Source organism: Molossus molossus, unplaced genomic scaffold (genome assembly GCF_014108415.1).
Source record: "Molossus molossus isolate mMolMol1 unplaced genomic scaffold, mMolMol1.p scaffold_m16_p_18, whole genome shotgun sequence".
Lineage (NCBI taxonomy): Eukaryota > Metazoa > Chordata > Mammalia > Chiroptera > Molossidae > Molossus > Molossus molossus.
The window spans coordinates 15200825-15220909 of NW_023425353.1; the positions used below are offsets into that span (position 1 = coordinate 15200825).

The 20085-nt window shown below is 51.8% G+C and overlaps 1 protein-coding gene across 3 annotated transcripts; it reads left to right on the forward strand.

Annotated features, from left to right (window-relative positions):
* Positions 1-678: 678 nt before the first annotated feature.
* On the forward strand, positions 679-19055 carry FAM107A (family with sequence similarity 107 member A). 3 transcript variants are annotated; one of them, XM_036267560.1, is made up of 4 exons: positions 679-880; positions 16050-16224; positions 17709-17865; positions 18354-19055. In XM_036267560.1, exons 1-4 carry the CDS (start codon positions 802-804, stop codon positions 18459-18461), a joined length of 519 nt encoding a protein of 172 aa, XP_036123453.1. In that variant the 5' UTR covers positions 679-801; the 3' UTR covers positions 18462-19055. The 3 variants fall into 3 exon arrangements, with proteins under 3 accessions (XP_036123453.1, XP_036123455.1, XP_036123456.1); XM_036267562.1 differs by lacking the exon at positions 679-880 and adding an exon at positions 8577-8700; XM_036267563.1 differs by lacking the exon at positions 679-880 and adding an exon at positions 8746-8764.
* Positions 19056-20085: the final 1030 nt, after the last annotated feature.

A 20085-nucleotide genomic window follows, 5' to 3' on the forward strand; every position in this document is an offset into this window, starting at 1 on the left:
TGTCAGTTTCTTGTATCTTCCAAATCCGCCTGGTTGACTTTGCCTCTCCACCTTTAGACTCTTGTTTGGTCCTTCCATCTCTGCTGTTAAAGATTCCACAAAGCCAGAGAAAGCAATCTTGTGGAGTCCACAAGTTTCCCACCCCAACCTTCTTTCCCTGGTGAAGTCCCCTGCTTTTCAGTGCCACCCACCCCAGGATGCCTTGGAACACTTTTTAAAATACCAGTATATAGTGTTTGTTCTGTGCTAGCCACTGTTCTAAGATATATCAGTTATCCTCACAACCCTGTGAGATAAGTACCCATTTTACAGATAAGAAAACTGAGACTCTGAGAGGTTAGGTAATTACATCGTGGGATCACACAGTTATTAATAGGTGGCGCTGGGGTCCAATGCCAAGGATGCCACTTCAGAACCCCACATCTGCTTGTACGAGCACTCTGCGTGGCCAGCGGCCAGGGAAATGAAGAAGAGTAGGTGGGAGACAGAAGCTGGGAATCAGAACACCCGTTTCTCCCCGTGGACCTGAAACCGCGGGGCCAGGAGTCCTAGCATCAGACGCTTACTCGAACCCTGCCTGCTACCTGGGCTCGTATACCTACCCTTATCCTGGCTCCTTGTCCCTCCCCCTGCGGCGCCTCCACGCCCGGCAGCCGACCCGGGCGCCGCCGTAACCTGATCCGCGGCGGGTTTTGGCCTCTGGGCCGCGTCACCGCCGCGGAGACGCTCGGACTCGGGACTGCGCTGCACCGTGCGCTCCCCGCCCGCAGTGCTGGCTCCGCAAGTCGGGCGCGCGGGCGCATGGCGCAGAGGCTGGGCGAGCGGGCACGGGGGCCCGCCGAGGCCACGGGGCTCTACCGGGCTGTGCTGCTCAGGTCGGGTAAGTGGGGGGAAAGGCCACCCCGCCTCTGACTGGGAAGAGCTCGAGGTGGGCACGATGGGCGTACCGGGCTTTGGTCTTTGGCCAGCCCTCCACCGGGCACTTTGGTCCATCATTGCTCTGCTTCCCTCTTTTCCTTTCCTTCTTTCATCCCTTCTTTGCTTCTTTTTAATTACTTTTTTACCCTTCTCTTCTTTCCTTCCTTCTTTCCTTCCTATATTCTTCCTTTGGGGGGCGGGTATTCCTGTGTGTGAGCTCGCATGCTCACAAACTCTCATACTCTGTTTTCTGATGACAAAAGTCCTGCGAGGTTCCACCTCCCGGCCAGTCTCTTCGGCAGAGACTCACATGTGCGCGGAGGCGCGCGCAGGCCTGGGAGCGCGGGGACTGGGAGAGACCAGGGACGCGAGCGGACGGAACTGCGTCCTGGAGGATATCACCTTGGGGGTGGGAGTGTGGGGAGGTGACCCGGGAAGTGGGGAGAGCAAGTTACTGGAAGGCGAGGAACCGTTTTTTCTCTGTGTCATTTAAGGAGGAAAAGATTTGGAAGGAAATACAACGGCGGTCGTATTTGAGGATGAGAGTTGAATGACGTGTTTTCTGTTTGTCGTGTTGTTTCTTTGAAGTGAGCATATTACTTTACCACTCAGGACAGTGGGCGATTTTTTTATTTAGGAAAATAAAATTACAAACAATTTGGAAAACACAGGAATGTAGAAGGAAGAAAAAGAATGTCCGCAGTAAGCGTTTCTTTCCGGACTTTGTGCTTGAGAGCGACATTTGGGAGAGGTGAAGATCGGTCTCCTGTGGGTCGGTGCCTGTTGGGGTACGTGATTAGAAAGCTGTTGGGCTCACCCGGCAGTGACCCTGTGCAGTGCGCAAGGAGCCTCCGCATCCCGTGGCCCTTCCCGCAGATCCCTGGAGCCCAAAGCGGGAGGCCCGCGGCCGGCTGCGCGCGTCTGCAGCGGTCCTGCCTGCCCCGCGAGCCATCCGCTCTGGGACCGATTGCCTTTCTCACCTAGACTGGCTCCGCCCCGGGGAGATCCCGCCGCGGAGAACTGCTTGGGAACACTGGAACAAGGGCTCTCTAAGTCCAAAAGCAAGAGCTGGCCAAGACTTCAGGGCTGGCGGCGCCTTCCTGGGGGAGGGTCTTAAATCCGGCTGAGCTGAGCTGAGCTGGCAGAAAGGGATTAAATGAATCTGATTTCAAATCCCAGCTCCAGTGATTTCCCCACCAAGCACTCTTCTTAAGTGTCCCCACCCAGTTCCTATCTTCCCACAAAGATGAGGAAAAAGCATCTCTAACGTGAAACGGTGGTCCCCCCAACTTGGAGCTGCAGCCTGGAGCCTGGCTCCAAAGGTAACATTTTCCCCTCACAACCCATCCAAACTAGCAGATATATTAGAGCCCTTCCAGGGGTCTCATGTTCGCCTGGTAACTGTACTAAACAGAGCGACACAGCAGGACGGGAGCAGAGACCTGTGACTGGGGCCACTTACTCTGCAGCAGGCACTGTGCCGCTGGCCCCCCTTCCCAACTCTACAAAGTCCCTGCTAATTGTCATTGCCATTTAATGAATGAGGAGACTGAGACCAGAGAGCTTGAGCAGTTTGCCATGGCCTTGCTAAGGAACCTTTTCTATCCCACTAAAAGGTAGAAAACACATTCAAATTTGGGTCCAATGACGCCAAAGTCTGCACACCTTCTGAGAATAGTCATAGCAAGGGCAAATGATTGCTGGTCGCTTGTTATTGCCACTCACCCTGCCAAGAACTGTACATCTCATGATTCATTTAATCATTCAACCAATATTTATTTATTGACCGCTGTTATGCACTAGGCCTATGCAAGGTACAGGGATGTACTGATAAATTAAACAGATGTCGCTTCTCTCAGGGAGGTGAGTAGTATTAACCTCTATTTTAAACATGAGGAAATTGAGGCTCAGAAGGTAATATGACTTGCCTAAGGTCACACAGCCTATCAGGGGTGGAACTGAGATTCAAACCCAGGGCTGCGTGCTTTGGCTGTCTCACACCAAGGAAGAGCAAGGAGTAAGAGTGAGGGGTGAGGAGCCAACGGGGCCATGTAGTGAAGAGGCAAGGGTCCCCTCCTTCAGAAGCCTCCAAAGACAGGATCATGGAGTCAAACCCAAGATGGCAGCCATTTTTACACAGTAGTCTCAAGTTATGCACCAAAGTACCATAACACTTTAGAAAAATTGCTATCCCAAATTATTTTTTAAAACTCCTTAATATTAAAATAATACAGGCTCACCATGAATATTTTGAGGAATAGTGAATGAAGAGAAGGAAGCCTTACCCAGAATCCCACTAACCATAAGCAGCCACTGGTGACACGGGGGTGTCTCCTTCCGGTCTTTGCTGTGCATAGTTTGTGTGTGTGGTCCTGTGTGTATGTTCTACATTGCGGAGGCTGTACTGACTCTAGGCTTTAAGTCTTTTCGTGGTTGTTGTTAATCCTCACTCAAGGATAGTTCTCAATTGATTTTTAGGTAGAGTGGAAAGGAGGGAGGGAGAGAGAAACATCCATGTGAGAGAGACTCATCTATTGGTTGCCTCCCACAGGACCCCAACTTGGGCCAGGGATGAAACCTGCAACCCAAGTAGGTGCTCTTGACCAGGAATCAAACCTGCAACCCTTCGGTCCATGGGCAGATGCTCTAACCGTTGAGCCAAACCAGCCAGGGCCTGACTCTAGTCTTTGATCCCACTTTTATTACTTGGATGAAAATCTTTAATGCTCTTGAATGGGTTGTCAAGATAACAGCTACCACTTTGGAGCCCAGACTCTGGGGCAGGCACTATGTGAAGGGCTTCCCATGCTGTATCTCCTCAAAAGAATGCCCCATTTTAGACACGATGAGATGGGTAGTTGAAGGTCACCAGGTCACCTAGCTGTCCATCTGTGGAGCCAGGAGTGGTGTCTACACTGACAGCAGAGCCCAGGCTCTGACGCACTGAGCTGAAGGGGTCACCTCTGGGGAATCACTCACACTCGGCCATGCCCAGTGGGCCACGCAGTGCTGTGGTAAAGGTCCACCTGCAGTTCCAGGCATCCTACCTGGAGCTCAGGCCAGGTTCCTGGCCGGGAGGGAAGCATGACAGGGGGGCAGACAAGCACAGACAGAGGAACACCTGCCCAGGTGCCTGTGGGTATAGGCAACTGTGCTTCCCCTAGGCAGCCAGAGGGGCAGCAAGAGTCTCCATCTGAGTAGGGCTGCCGGGAAAAATACAGGGTGTCCAGTTACATTTGAATCTCAGATGCTCAGTGAATATTTTAGAGTCTAAGAAAAAGTCACTGCTCATCTGAAATTCACATTTAACTGGGCATGCTACATTTTTATTTGCGTGTCTACAACCCCACTGCCAGGAATCATGGAACTTGGTTTGACAGGCTATGATCTGCCCAGGTTCCTCTGTACACACAGACACACACACACACACACACACACACACACTGACACTGACACTCACCCTCACGCACATCCCTTTCCCATCCCCAAATCCACTGTCCATCACTTGTGTGGCTACAGGTGAATTAAAATGTACTGGGGGAGGGGGCATCCCAGGGTCCTTCTGCAGCTGAGAGATCAGATTAACTGCCTAATTGCAGCTGGGTTGACAACCGGCTTTCTGAAACAAGACTCAATTCTTCCCACTCCCTTGCACTTTCCTGTTTTCACGCTTGAAATCCCTCCACCGGGTAAATTCCTCTTAGTTCAAACTTGTTGTAAAGGCAACTCTCATTACTTTTGTAATCTCTCCGTAGATCCCATGACAAGTGTTTCTGCCAAAGCAAAGCAGCTTCTCCCTACCCCGGCCCCCCTTCCCCAGTTTCCTTTCAGCCCAGCATGTAGGGGATGTGGGGGGAGGTTAGAGCCTAGAGTTGTGTGGGTGGCTCTCAAAACCCTCACTGAGGCTTGAAAAGTGGCCTTGGAGATTTCAAATGAATACTGGGCTGGGGAGGAAGTTTTGAGTTGCCATGGGAACTTCTTGTCTGATGTTTGCAGACCCAGATAAACTGCTCCAGGCGCCTGGCGGCTTGGAGAAAAGGGGCAAAAATGAAAGGAAAGATGGTTTGGGAGTTTGTAAAGCAAGGTGCAGCCCAGGCCCCGGAAGCAGGAAGACTGCCCAGCTCCCACTCACGACGGCCTCTCGTGGTCTTGACCGCCCCTTCTTCTTGCTTCTCTTGTTCCCCAGAAAACGAACTTGCCAGGGACAGGAAGGGAGTGTGTGGGGGTGTGCTCAGCACCGGGATCGCCCTTCAGTCCTGCACAGACTGAATCTGATCCCCGGGCCCCTAGGAGTCCACAGTCCTTCCTTTCGGGAGACCGGAAGGCCCCAGGGAAAGCCACGCAGACCCAGGCAGGGGCGGCCCTGGGGTTGAGTTCAGCCTGCAGTAAACTGCTGCAAGTTTCCTTTCCCCAGGACCTCTGCTTTCCGGTATTCACAGGACACCACTGAACCAGTGTGAATCATAAAAACAGTTAGTCGGGAAAGGTGGCTCTTTTTCATATTTTTAATCTTTATTGCTTTTTTCTGATAGCAAAAGAAATCTATGCTTGCTTGTCTTTTTAAAGCCACAAACACTACAAAAATCTAGTGACAAGGGAGAAGAGCCTGTAATTTTGTGCCGCAGAATGGCGGTTCTCCAAGTCCTGAATATAAATACATCCCCAGGGGATATGTTAAAACCCAGATTCCTAGGCCCCTCCCTCATAGGTTCTGAAACAGCCAGCCAGAAGCATGGCCCATAATTCCATTTTAACGCTCATTCTAAGTGATCCCTGGTAGTGTCGCTGGACATACATTGATCTAGACCTGACCTCTGTTCACAGATTAGTGTATATGTCTCCAGACTGGTTCTCTATGTATATGCAGTTGGCCCTTGAACAACTCAGGTTTGAACAGCACGAGTCCACTACAAGTGAATTTTTCCAAATAATACTGTAAATGTACTTTTCTGATTTTCTCAGTAACACTTTGTTTTCTCTAGCTTACTGTATTGTAAGAATACATTACATAATACATATAACACAGAAAATAGGTGTTCATCGACTGTTTGTGTTACCAGTAAGGCTTCCGGTCAACAGTAAGCTATTAGTTTTGCAGTTTGATTTTCTACCAAACATGAAGTGAACATCTTTTCAGGTCAATAAACAGACATGCCATTGGCTGCATCCTGTTAGGGGGTGTAGCATAATCTCTTCCTGGTGGGGTGTGGCTGGGACACAGTGGCTGTTGATCACTGATCTCGCACACAGTTACAGGCACACATGCATGCACACACGTGAACACACACACAGCAGGATGGTGCTGTCACAAGCTCAGGGAAGTTGATGCTTTTGGTGTCTGCATGTCAACAGTTGTTATCGACCTTGGTCCCGGGCAGGAGTGCTAAGAATGATGAGGGGAGGCCCCTGCCCGCAGGTGGCAGTCTAGTGGGTGAGCCTGATGGGTTTGTACACAAGTTGAACCCTGAGAAGAGCTTTAGTGGAAGAAGTACAGTGAGTCCCAACTGCCTGGGGAAAATTGCGCCCAGCCTCAGGGTGGGGTTCGTGCCCAACTCTCCTTGGCGCTCAGCTGCTCTGAGGTTACCATTAGAGTCTTCCAATAAAGGGAACAAAAGTAGGATTGGACGTCCTGCTGGCACGGGAACTGTCAGAGTCTGCTCCCCTGGAGTGAGCTGCATTATGGGGTAGTCTTCTCCAAGTAGGGAGCAGACGCTGTCAGGGGTCCCCCTGCTCCAGCATCCCTTGTATTCCTCCAGCTGTCAGCGAGCACTGGATTGGTTCAGACAAATCACTGCGGGCCCCAGGAAATGCCCAGATAGTCACCTGTGGAGCAGGACAGCATGTGGATGGGCCCAGGGCTGAAGAGTGGGCTGACCAGAGTTGTAGTCCTCCGGGTCAGAATTTAGTGACAGTGAGTCTCATCGGGATGGAAAGCTGGGGGAGGCTACCATTCAAAGAACCTCAAGAGAAGCAGAGTTTAGAAAGAAGAAACAGAAAGAAACATACATTGTTTCCAGAAAATTACTTTCTACCCAAGAGCCTGTGACCCTTAAGTGGCACCACAAGGCCAGCTTGGCCATGGCTCCCAGAACATTCCTGACTTGCCCCCTTCTTCAGCCCCACTGGCCCTCCTGCACCGCACCCAGCTCATCCCCACCCTGGGCCTTCCAGGAGCTCATCTCACGCTCTGCGGTGCTCCCCTCTGGGACATTCAGCCCCTGACTCCTCGCCACCCCCTCGCTCCAGCCCTCCCGTCCCCTCCCCCAGGACCACTCTCAGCGCAGCTCCTCTGAAGCTCAGCATTCTCTCTCTCCTTACTCTCTGGTCTGGCCTCTCCCGGGAATGTAGGTAGTTACCTGAGCACAGATATTATCTGACCCATTCACACTGTCGCTCCAGCACTTGGAACAGTGCCAGGAACATAGTAGGTACTCAGTAAGTGGTGGTTAAATGAATATAGAGGCCGAAGAGGACAGACACCAAGACTCTTCGCGAGGAAGTAAAGGTGGGAAGAAGGCCAAGTTTGACTGGTACATGCCAGCTTCCTCGCTAGGGGACTAAGGATAATGATAAAAAGCTAGAAAACACTTTCGAATGTTCGAGCAAACACTGATTCTGAAATTAGGAGCGCGCCTCCATTATCCGTAAGCACCCCAGTCATCCTCTGGCGTCTACACACAGTTTTTTTTTAAATATTTTTTTATTGATTGATTTTAGAAAGAGCGGAAGGGAGAAGGAGAGAGAGAGAGAGAATCGATGAGAGAGAACATTGGTTGGCCGCCTCCTGCATGCCCCACACTGGGGATTGGGCCCACAACCCAGGCATGTGCCCTGACCAGAAATCGAACCAGCGACCTCTTGGTACGTGGGTCATAGGTTGATGCTCAACCACTGAGCCACACTGGCTGCACTACACACAGTCTTTATTTTTGCATCCACACGTTCACTCACTGAGCCAGGACTGTGGCACGCATGACCTGCCAGGCCCACTCCGGGTGCTGGGCCTGCCCTCAGGTCACACCGAGTCCAGGGAAAGTCCTGTTTGCTGGGCACTGACTAAATGCCTTCACTAATCTCATCTGTTTTCTCCCATCCACCCTGTGAGCCTCCACATTTCACAAACACAGAAACCAAGGCTCAGGGGCATTGAGTGGCTGCCACAAGGGCTGGTGCCCAAGCCAGGGGGGCCTGGGGCTTCCGCTCCCCCACACGCTGCCTGGGAAACGTCCTGTTGGCGCCCCTCTGAAGTCCAGACGAAGTTCAGGGTATGGAGTCAATAATGCGTGTGGAGTTTTGGACCCATCAGTGGGGGGCCCCGCCCTTCCCAGCCCGGAGACCCCCACACCGGGCATGCCAGCAGGAAGCCTGCTTCCCAGGCAGCAGGAGGGCTGGGCTGCACTCCTGCCGACCTTCCATTAGAAACACGGAAATGCCGCCACAGAACAAAGCTTGGCAGGTGTCTGTTCCGCAACAATCTGACCAAATAGGTGTTTATTTGTGTCCCTCAAACGTGTGGCTTGGACACCGTGTTCCACATCGTGGAAGTGGCTACGCACTAAGTGAAATATCCGTTACTATAGTAACAGTTCCTTTTTATTGATACCAGAATAAACAGGAATGCAAAGCTGCTCACTCGCTGGCACATTTCAGCTGCCAGCGATTCCCCGGGGTGTAAGGACCGCCCTTTGGAGGCGGCGGTCCCCCGAGCTAGTCGGGACTTCCAGGTGGAGTGAGAGCCCGGCGACACCATCCCGGTTCCCTTCCCCGCCAAGCAGCCGATAAGTAAGGCCTTTTCTTTTCTGTTTCACCTGTTGGGAACTGGGTGCCGTGCCAGGAGGGGGTGCAGGTGAGGAGGGCAGCCCTGGAGCAGTTGGGCGGGCTGCCGGGAGCAGAGCTGTGCCCACCTGTGAAGGAGTAGGGAGGTGCCCCCGGCACCCCGGCTTGGGGAGAGGAAAGGAGAACAGTGGAGGGAGCTCGCAGACACTGCCCTCCATTCCTGTTGATCTCTGTCTTCCTCAGATAAACCTGAGTTTGTACACAATCTGGCGCCCCCGTGTCCGCTACCACACAGTGTGGCAGTTTAATTCTCTCCGTCGCTGATGGACAAAGGCTGCCGGGCGGCACTGAGAGGCAGGCGCTGGCTCCAGCCGGCTCCACTCGGACTCCGGAGCCTTCATCTACTGGCCGTGTGATCTGGGGAAATCCCACGGCCCCTCGGAGCCTCAGTGTCTTCATCTGTAGAATGGGGCAGCGAGAGTACCCACCTCACTCTGTTGTAAGAATTTCATGACACGGGGCTGTGGGGTGCTTAGCACAGTAATTGGTACGTTGCAATGTTAACGTGCCAACCACCTGCCCTTCTGGTGAATTTGGCTTTTGCATTTTGCGGGATGAGGCCGAAAGTCTGGGATTGGGCCAGACGTCAGGGGTTATAGGATCGGACGTGTCACTTTTGGGAACTGCTACCAAACCTGGGTGGTTTCCTGTCTGTGACGCAGCCCCAGCACCTGGGTTTCCGGGTGGCTTGGGTCCTGAGTGGCTCTTAGCTCTGTTGGTGGTAAGTACCAGCCAGGATCTTTCCCCTGAGGTGTCCACCAAGTGGAGTGGCTGGCATCGTGCCAGTGGGGGGCCAGCAGGAATATCTGCTCTGTTGACGCTTGTTCCTTGATCAGCTGCAACACTCTCCACCAACCTTGCTAAGGACCTTCCATGTCCAGTCCAGGGACGGCAAGGTCCCAGGGGCCCCAAGCAGAATGTTCAGGAAGTTTGTCTTGGTCATTTTTTCTTGGGATGGAGAGGCTGCCTCCAGGCCACAGGCTGCTGGCGGCTCCCAGACACACAGCTCTTTGGTTGCTGGCCAGTGAAATACAAACGGCACTTTCCCCACAGGGAGGGAAAAAGCGAGAAGCGTTGGGAAATCCAGTGGCCACGCTTGTCACTTGTACTGAATGCCTCTTTCTGCTTTGCTGGTGGTTATTTTCAAAGCCTCTCTTCTCTGCCCCTCCACCTCATGAAATGGTGAAGCAAGTAGGTCGGTGGGTGTGTTCCGAGCCCAGCAGCTTGAACAGCAACAAGGAACAAGGGCAAGGGGAGGGAGGGCGAAGGAGGGGAGGAAGGCCACCACGGGCAGTCAGGCCTGTGGAGTCTGGCTTAAGCCCAAAGCTTCTTGGGCCAGGCTCCCCAGTGAGAACTGGTATTTCATATGGGCTGGGTATCCTCCAGTTACCAGGCCTCTATTTTCTCATCTATAAATGGGCTCACACAGCCTCTTCATTGGGGTGTCTTGAGTATCAGAGAAAGAAAAGAGATGTAAACCTATGTTGTTGACTGAAAGATAGTACGCCTGGAGGATAGTGGAGTGAATTAGGAGTCTGAAGTCCCCAGCTTTGCCATTTATTCTGTGTATCTTGGGACAAGTAGCTTGACCCCTCTGAGCCTCGATTTTCTCATCTACAGAATAGAAATAATAAAATAGTACCACTGGCTGCCTCCTAGGGTGATTGTGAGACCTAAATGGAAGTGAGTGAGCCTTCATCAAATGTCCAGCGCTCACCACGGGACCCCTGAGGTCAGAAGGACCACAGTTTGCCCTCATTGAGCATCACTCTAATCACGTCATGCACATTGTGTTATTTTACTCCAAACAGCCCCATGAGTAGGTAATGCTATTACCCCCACTGTACAGGGGCTCAGAGAGGTTAAGCTATTTGCCTAAAGTCACACAGCTAGGAAGGGATGTGGCCTTGATTCAAGCCCAGTCTGTCTTCTCCAAAATATCTGCCTCAACCATGTTGTTTTACTCGTTCATGTGCATTTGTTATCATTGATGTCATCAAAGCCAGAGCCAGAATCACCAGCAGAAGGGCAGATGAAGGGGACATTAAAGCCTTAGACAGCGTAGGGCCCCACAGCTATTTTCAGGGTGAATTGTGACCTGGGTCTCCATCAGCCCCCTTTCCTTGGGTCTCTTCCTGTTGCTCTCCTTTGGGGAGGGGAGGGAGCTGCTACCACCCTAACGTTAGCCATGCCTGCTCCACCCTGGGAGCAGTTAGTGATGCCCGCTGAGCCATGTCTGGGGTGGGGCTGACATCCTTCTGAGTTTTGGGGAGGAGCCATGGGACCTCTTGGGTCATCAGCAGAACCAGAGAAGAACTACAGGACAATCTCCCAGTCTCTCCTCTGACCTACTGTCACCCTCACCCAAAATACGAGGTCGGTCCCACAGTCCACACATTAAGGGTGAATGATTTGCCCATCTTGTAGTCATGCAAAACACTCCATTTAGCCACCCCTGCCCGGCTCCTTAGCTCATCCAGTCTTCCCAGCATCTTGATTTTACAGGAGGAGGGTTTTATCCAAGGTCACAGAGCTCTAAGAACTGTGACTTTAATCAGATGTACCCAACAAGTCAGCTGAAATCACTCAGGCCAAAGCAAAGAAGCTTGAGATTAGATATAGATATAGATATAGATATAGATATAGATATAGATGGATATTCTCTATGGTTTACAGAGTTGGCTGACTGTTGGAATCACCTTGGGAACTATTTTAAAATCCCAAAGGCCAGGCTGCCTCCAGCCAATTAAACCAGAATCCCTGGGGTGGGACTCAGGCATTGGTGTTTTTCTAACTCCCTCTGGTGATGCCAATGTGCAGATCCCTGGTGTAACCAGTGCAGTTTTTAGGGAAGATGAGAAAGCTCAATCCAAGACTAGGAATGGGATTTATTAGTGGTCATTGCTAACAGCTAATGGTGGCTGCCCCGGGCAATCCCAGGGCCCCGCTCACAGTGTAATCTACAGGCGTGAAGCCCTGGGTGGTGTGGTGCACAACCGGCCTTGCTGTCACGGCTGCCTGGGGGCCAGCTCTTAGAGTCCTTGACCCTGTGCTAGGCACTTGCCCAGCACCTTGCAAGTATCACCTCATTCATTTTGCAACAACCTCATAAAGGGTGCTGATCGAGAGCAGCTTACCTACCCACTCTCCTCTGCTGTTCAGTGGAAAGCAGCCATAGGCAGTCAGTAATGAGTGGGCGTGGCTGTGTTCCAAAGGGCTGGATTTGGGCCTAGGGCTGTATAGTTCAACTCTCCTGCTGCAGAGGGTAGGAAAGCCTGCCCAGAACTAAGAACAGCCGGATACAACCCAGGTTCTAGTGGCTCCAACATCCACACACCTAAGCTTCATTCAACCAGTGAAGGATAGTCACTAGCCACTTAGCTTTCTCCTCCACTGCCTCTTCCTCTGGACACCCATCTTTTCTCTTTGCAGTGATGACCTAATGCTCACCTCACCTCACCTCACCTCTTTGCCCATCATGGTCACTTCCCCCAGAGTCTCGGATCTCTCAGGACACCCTAGCAGCCTGAGAGGCGTGACCTCCACCTCTTGTCAGGAGGCCCAGCTGGCCCCCAGATTTTGAGTCACCCGCATTTTGGGGAGCAGCTTCCTTTGTTCCAGCGTGTGTGTGTGTGTGTGTGTGTGTGTGTGTGTGTGTGTGTGTGAAGCTCTTCTACTCTACTCGGAGGCCTCTTTTGATTAACAAAAGGCAGGAAGGCTAGCCCAGCAGCTCTCTGAGCCCTGCCCCCGCCCCTGCCCCTGCCCCACACTGTTGACTGCTGGAGTCCCGCACCCTGACTGGGAAGGGCAGCCGTTTTCCCAGCCCGCAGCTCTGGGCTGAAGAACCAGCCACATCCTTCAGGGTCCCTGTCCCAGCCACCACAACCCCCTGGCCTGTGACAAACACCATCCCCCACAGCTCACCGCTGATTTCATGTTTTATAAAAGGTCTGGACAGAGCGTTGAGCCAGAGCTGCTCACTGATTGGACCTGGGGTGCAGGGCTGGCTACATAACTTGCAGGGCCCCCCTTCTCCGCAGACGCGGAGTGACTGCGCCCCACCCTCGCGTTGGGGGCCTGACCCCAGGGCAGCGAATGCATTGGCTAGCTGGTGACTTACGGGTGAAGGTTCTCAGCCTGGCCAAACAGATGTTTTCCTCTGGAATGTAACGGGAGAAACAGAGACTGCCCATGGGCGGTGAAAGAAACCAAAGTCGAATAAAAAATTCTCCAAACCTGCTGACAGTGTCCCCCACACAGCAGTGAGACTGGCCTTTAAAAATCGAATGCGGCGCGATCTTTTCCAGACTTGAACCCACCCACTCACTCCCCTCTCCCGGTCGCTTGCTCAGGCCACTCCAGGAACACTACGCCTTTTTGTTCCCCGAACAGACCAAGCTTGTTCAAGGTACATTAGTCACACGTGCGGATCGCTTAGCCCCAAACAGCCTCCCTCCTCCTTCTCAACCGTCAGATCTTAAATGTTGCCTGCCAGAGTGGCCTTCCCCTGCACCTGGCTGCAGGTGGGCCCTGCTGTTGGTCTCTCTCCCAGCCCCCCAGTTCCATCAGCAGGCTCCTTATGGGTTGTTATTGTTTATTTCTATAGGCCCATGGACTGTCTGCCTCCCTAGGGGAATGTCAGTCCTGTGAGAGCAGGAACCTTGATTGCTTCATTCACTTCTGTGTGTCCCGTATCTATCACAATACCTGGAAAATTATTGGAACCCAAACATATTGTAGAATGAATGTTTGTTATCATGTACCTTCCCAGTGACCATTCCTGTTGTGCCAGCGCTCTTGGTTTTGCATATTCTTTTTTTTTTTTTTTTATCCTCACCCGAGGACATTTTTGCATTTTTTTGTTCAGACAGAGCGGGAGGGAGAGAGAGGAAGAGAGAGAGAAACATCGATGTGAAGGGACACATCGAGTGGTTGCCACCCGCACGACCAACCAGGGCCGGGGACAAATTGCAACCGAGGTACATGCCCTTAGCGGGAATCGAACCCGGGTCTCTCTGTACCGCAGGCCGACGCTCTAACCACTGAGCCAAACTGCATACTTCTTTATATCTGCCCACTATTGAACTCTCTCATTCTCTCATTAGTCCCAAACGCTTTTCTGTTCATGCATTTAGGTATTCTGGGAAGATAATGATATCCTATGTAAATATTAATTCTGCCCTCTCCTTTCCTAAAGTTATACAACTTATTTCTGTTTCCTGCCTTATTGGTTTGGCTACATACACTTAGTTGTTTTAAAGATGGTGTGACTGTTGAAAATTAGGAAGCACTGGAAGGTTTGAGTCACAAAGGGACTAAGGGACAGATAGCCAAGGAGCTGCAGAGTTAAGTGTGGTGTGGTAACAACCGGGATGGAATGTAGCTGAGAATTACTCAGATAAGCAGTTGGTGAGACTTGGTCATGGGAACAGGCATCCTAAGGAGGGAAATTCCCCAAACTCCAATCCGAATCAGGGTGTTCTAAGGCACAGGCTCCCAGACAGCTTAATCCCACAGACTAAGAAAATATTCACATTTCTAAACAGGGAGGAAATTGCTAAGCCAACTTTTCTTTTGTCAAGTGCCCATTTCTTTTAACTAATCACCAAATACTACCACAATTATCTTGTGAGGACCAAAAGATTAGGAAGGATACAATCAGAAAACAAGCAGCCTAATGATAAAAAGGAGGAGAAAGGAATTAATTAGCATTCTTGTTTTAGAAACAATTCTGATCATGTGAATTCAAGGGGAAAAAATTAGCAGGTATGTTTATGCTCTGACACGTAATCTGGCTACATCCAAAATATAAATAATTAACATTTTTCCAGTTTACACAGCACTTTCACAAATGTGGTCTCTCTTAATCTTCTTAAAATCACCCTGTGATGGGTATGAATAGAAATGCCAAGACGTGTCTGGTGTGCCACCATTTACAAAGCATAGCCTTCTCTGTGACGCCTGCACTCCCTGGCATGTCACACTGCAACTTACCAACCTCTGCATTTCCAACCCCACCGAGCTATTCCCACTTCCAGGTTTTCACACAGACCCACCATCCCTGTCTGGTTTACTTGGAGAGCTCCTGTTCAGCCATAAAACCCAGTCAGGCAGAGAATGGCTTTCATCCTCTTCCCAGTAAGGGGGTGGGGGTGGGGGGATAAGAGAAGTGAAGGTCCGTCCAAAGGCAACATGGTGGCCCTCAAGAGGGGGGATCTGACCCTGGTGTGTGAAGTGGGGACAAACCCCTTTAGTTGCCCCATGGAAACCACATGCCTTAAGGCACTGGTTCCCCATGACCAATCCCTGTGAGCTTTGGCTTCCTCATCTGTACAATCTCAAAGTTTCTATTACCAATTACCAACAAATATTAAGTGTGTAATATGCACCAGACCAGACAGTCAGTGCCTGGCATATAGAAGAGGCTCAACCTCAGGAAAGCAGACTCATAAAGGGGGCAGAGCCAGTGCCTAAGTGTTCACTCTAATTACTATAAGTAGCTAATGGCCAGGCTGTGTCATGCCCCCTGAGACTTTTTCTTAAGAACTATGTTTCTCTCTCTCTCTCTCTCTCTCTCTCTCTCTCTCTCTCTCTCTGCGCTTGCTTTGGAGCACTTCAAGGATATCTAGCCAGCTTGTAGAGGAGTGAGCCCTTCTGCCTGAATTTCAAGTAAATTAACCAATTTCAAGTTGCTATGGTAGAAATGAGGCCACAGAGAAGCCAGACATCTGCTTAAAGATGACAGCTGTCCCTTTGTAATCAGAGGCATAGCAGCCTCGGGGTTTCACACTCTCCTCTTTGATCTGGGGAAGGAGAAAAGCTGGAGCTTCTACGGAGGAATTTGGAATTATGGATAGGGAAGTTGGACAATAAGGGGTGATGTTTTCTTTTAATTGTGGCATTCATCCAAATTATCTTTAATAAGTACATATTGCTCTTTTAAAATATTTTTTTATTTTTCTGAGCTTATTGAAAAATGGAAACTCAAGTGTAATCCCTTCCACAGGAGGGAACTTGTTTGTTCAGAGACGGGCCAGCCCATACTTTGTGGCCCAGTAGCACTGTGCCTCGGTACCCCACTTTACGGACATCATATCTAGTCCTTGCAACAACCCTGTGCACAGGTTCAGTGATTTTTATCTCACAGTTGAGGAAACTGCAGCTCGGGAAGCCAGCTGGTCTGCCCAGGCTACACAGTAGCAGGTGGCCAAAGTGACCAAAACCCTTGCCCTTCCACTGTGCCCACAGGGGTGGGTGAGCTTGTGACCTGCTCTGACCAGCTCCCATCTCTACAGCCTCCATGTACTCAGAGATCCAGAGGGAACGGGCAGACATCGGTGGCCTGATGGCCCGGCCCGAGTACAGAGAGTGGAACCCGGAGCTCATCAAGCCCAAGAAGCTGCTGAACCCCGTGAAGGCCTCCCGGAGCCACCAGGAGCTGCACCGAGAGCTGCTCATGAACCACAGAAGGTGGGAACTGTGCTCAGCTGCCTCGGCCTGCTGGGGCGTGAGGAGGTGCCCCTCGTGGGAGGCAGGCCTGGTGGTAATCCTGGGAGCTTGAGGAGGGCTGAAGGTACCCCACATGGTTACCAACAGAAACTGTGAAGGTCCAAAAGCCCGTTCTCCCACCCATCTACCCACTGTGTGCCTGACTGCTACATTCTCACATTTCCTGCGCACCTACTATGTGCCGGGCACAGTGCCAGACTCCGGGTGTCCTAGAAGGAAACTCCTGCCCTCACAGAGGGGATGGAGGCATAATCAGGTGGTACGATGGGTGCTTTGACGGAGTATGTTACCAGCAGATGGAGGAGCATGTGCAAGTGGACAGGAACACCGGTTGCTCAGTGCGACTGGAGCATAGATTGTGAGGTAGACCAGAGGAACCATGTGGTCCTGGGAGGGGTCTCAAGCAGGAGTGTCGCAATCCTGGAGGGGGCAGTGAGAGAGACAGCCCTGAGGTGGCAGGGCTAGAACTGCGCCAGGGGACAGGGAAGCTGAGCCTCTGTCCACTCTGGGTCCTGGAAAATAGTCCCAGCTCATCAGTGCCAGAAAAAATAGGCAGTGGCGCCTTCGCAGCTCCCTCTCCTGGCCACTTCTAGTATTGGCACGAGCTGAGATTTTCATTCTTGTTTTCAGCTGTGTGCAAAGGATCTTCCAGCAGACAACATTTTGTATCGTTGATGTCGTTTGTTTCTTATTTTCTCCTCAGTATATCATGAGTGTTTTTCTGGTTTCCTTTTAGAGTCATAAAAAGGATGACCCTTTTAACGTCAAAAACCATTACCACAATTTTTTAAAAGCCTAAGGACAAATCGGGGAATATTTGCAATATAGATAACAGACAAAAATTAATATCTACAGACCTCTCATAAATCCATAAGGAAAAAATAAGCAAAAGACAGGTATAGTTAGTTCACAAAAGAGGAACTGCAAATAGCTGGTAAACATCTCAAAAGCTGTTTGATGTGACTAATCAAAGAAACATGAAAACCGGATATTATTTCTTGCCTAAAAGATTCATAAATACAAAAGGATTGGGTGGTGACGGTGGGGAAAATAGATGCCCTTGTACACTGTTCACAGAAGTATAAATTGGATTACCTTTTCTAAGGGGTAGATGGAAATTCGTCCAAAATCTTTTAAAAGAGCCTGACCCAGCAGTTCCACCCCTGGAAACATATTCTGAGTAAATAACCTGAAATAACATAAAGCCTGGTCTCTGCAAATCTTCACTAAGCCCCTTTGTAGCTGGGACTTAGGCTGGTGCCTGAGCTCCTGTGCGCCTCCCGTCCCTTCTCCTATGATGGGACAGGAAGGGTTCCACCTCCCAGCCCCATGCCGGGCTGCCAGGATTGCATGAGGTAATGGTGTAGGTTGGTGTCACTACAGGGTACAGCCCTGAGACCGGGATGGGAGAGTTGGGGTCTCCTGACGGCTTCCCCCCACCTCAGAGGCCTGGGTGTGGACAGCAAGCCCGAGCTGCAGCGCGTCCTGGAGCACCGCAGGCGGAACCAGCTCATCAAGAAGAAGAAAGAGGAGCTGGAGGCCAAACGGCTGCAGTGTCCCTTTGAGCAGGAGCTGCTGAGACGGCAGCAGAGGCTCAACCAGGTGAGAGAGGGGCACCCAGCCTGGCCCCGCCAGTGCCTCCTCCAAGAATGTCTCTGCATGTGGCCGCAGCGGCTAATTGAGCAAAATGAGGACCGCATCATGAGTCCACTACTGGCCTGCGTCCTCACTCTGCCACTCACTTCGCTGTGTGACTTCAGGCCAGTGGCTTCCCCTCTCTGAACCTCAGTTTCCTCATTGGCCCAATCGATTGCACGTTGATTCTGACTTCACTCTCACAACTGCCCTTGAACCAGGCGCATTCCCATTTTAGAGATGAGGAACTTGAGGCCCGAATGAGGTAAACAATTTGAATTAGGCTTCACAGGGAGAACTGAGTCTTATACTCTATCTCCCCAGCTACCAGGCTGGTGGCAAAACTGATCCCTGGTTCTGTTTCCCCAGAGAGGACCCTTGGTCCAGACCCAGTGGCTGTTGAGAGTTGAAATTGCCCTGGCCCCACCCTCTTCACACCTTTCCTCTCTCCTCAGCTGGAAAAACCACCAGAAAAGGACGAGGACCGCGCCCCCGAATTCATTAAAGTCAGGGAAAACCTGCGGAGAATCGCCCCACCGTGCAGTGAAGAGAGAGTGCTGTAGAGCCGGCGGGTGGCGCTGCAGCCCCCGGGCCACCCCTGGCCCCACCCCTTCCTCCAGCCCTTCGTGTCCGCAGCCCTGGGCCCGGGCTTTGGGACATCTGTTATGTTCATGCTTGCTCCTGTAAAAATGCGTTGTTCCAGAGGCCCTGCCTATCCCCTCCCCCCCGCAAAGCTGGGGTCCCTGAGCTCCCAGGATTTTCCTTCTGAGCGCTCACCCCTCCTACTCCAAGAGGAAAACTCTGGGAAAACTTCCACAGGGCACCTCTCCCTGCAGGAGCGTCTGAGCCCTGCTGAGGCTTTTCCTGCAGAGCAGGGGAGGGACAGGGGCCTCCCGGCCTGACAGCCTCCATTCTGCCCAGCCCCCTCCCCCGTGGGACCCTGATTCTCTGGGCAGCTCAACTCACAGGTCTCAGAATTTCCCTGCAGCCAGGTGTGAGGCTACTAATCGGAGCATTTGGGGACACCTGCCTTGAGAGCTAAGCAAGTGTAGCTGTCCTTGGTGAGGAAGGGCAGGGTAGCCTACGGGTGCCCCTGGGGCTCACATCAAAGCAGGTGGGAAGCATACTAACCCAGACAGCTTCAGAGTTTGCCAGCACCCCCCCCCCTGCCCCGTCCCCTCCACAGCCCTCCCTGGCCAGGCCTTGTGACCACAGCGCCAGGCTGCAGCCTCCCTGCTCCCGAAGTCCAGGACAGTGCTTCTCAAACTGTACTGCGCCTGCGAATCACCGGGGTCTTGTTAAAACACAGCTCCGATTCGATAGGTCTGGGGTGAGGGCTGGGAGTCTGCGTTGCTAACAAGCCCCTAGGACACTGCGCAGCCAGGCTGGAGCACTCAGGGGTGCTGAATGTTGGAAACTTCCTCCCTGAAGCCATCTCCACCCCCAACTCCCATGGACCTGTGGCCTGGAGGTTCCCATCCGCCTCTGTTGCCCTCCGGGTTCTTTATTATCCAGCCCACCCCAGGGACCCCCGGCCTGAGAAGACTTTAAAAGCCTAGCAAATTGTCAGGTATGTGGCTGGTTCTCACCAGAGATATGTATCGTTGCCAATCTGCGTTTCTTACCACACTGTTGTGGTGCAATTCTAGCCAAAAATATTATTTTTAACCTTTCCCTAAAAGCTGTGGAGAGCAAATATGCAGTGGTTTCCAGTAGGTTTCTGGAAAGATAAACAGTGGATTGGAGACCCTGCTGTGACCCCATGGACTGGCCCCTTTGAGTCCCCATTTTCGCCTCTGAACCCGAGACCCACTCCCACTGGTCCCTACCACCTGGCCAGCTCCAGGGACTTTCCTCCTCAGATATCCCTCCCTGCAAGACAAATGTTCTCACCTTTTGCTCCCATTTTCCAAGATTTAGAGAATAAACCAGGCCTGTTTCTCCCCAGAAGAATAAACCTGCCTCTGGCTTCGTGACCCACCATTGACGGTGACTGGGCATATTGCCAGAGAAGCATTTTTCACCCAAAACTGCCCCCAACAGCTGCCGCCGGGACGCCGTTCAGTCCTTGACCAGCGGTGGCCCGGGAGGAAAGCGGTCACCCTGTTCTTCCTCCTGACTGTGTTTGAGGGTGAACAAAGTGTGAGCGTGTGCGTAAGTCGGGCTCCAAAGGCTCTCGGAGGTGAC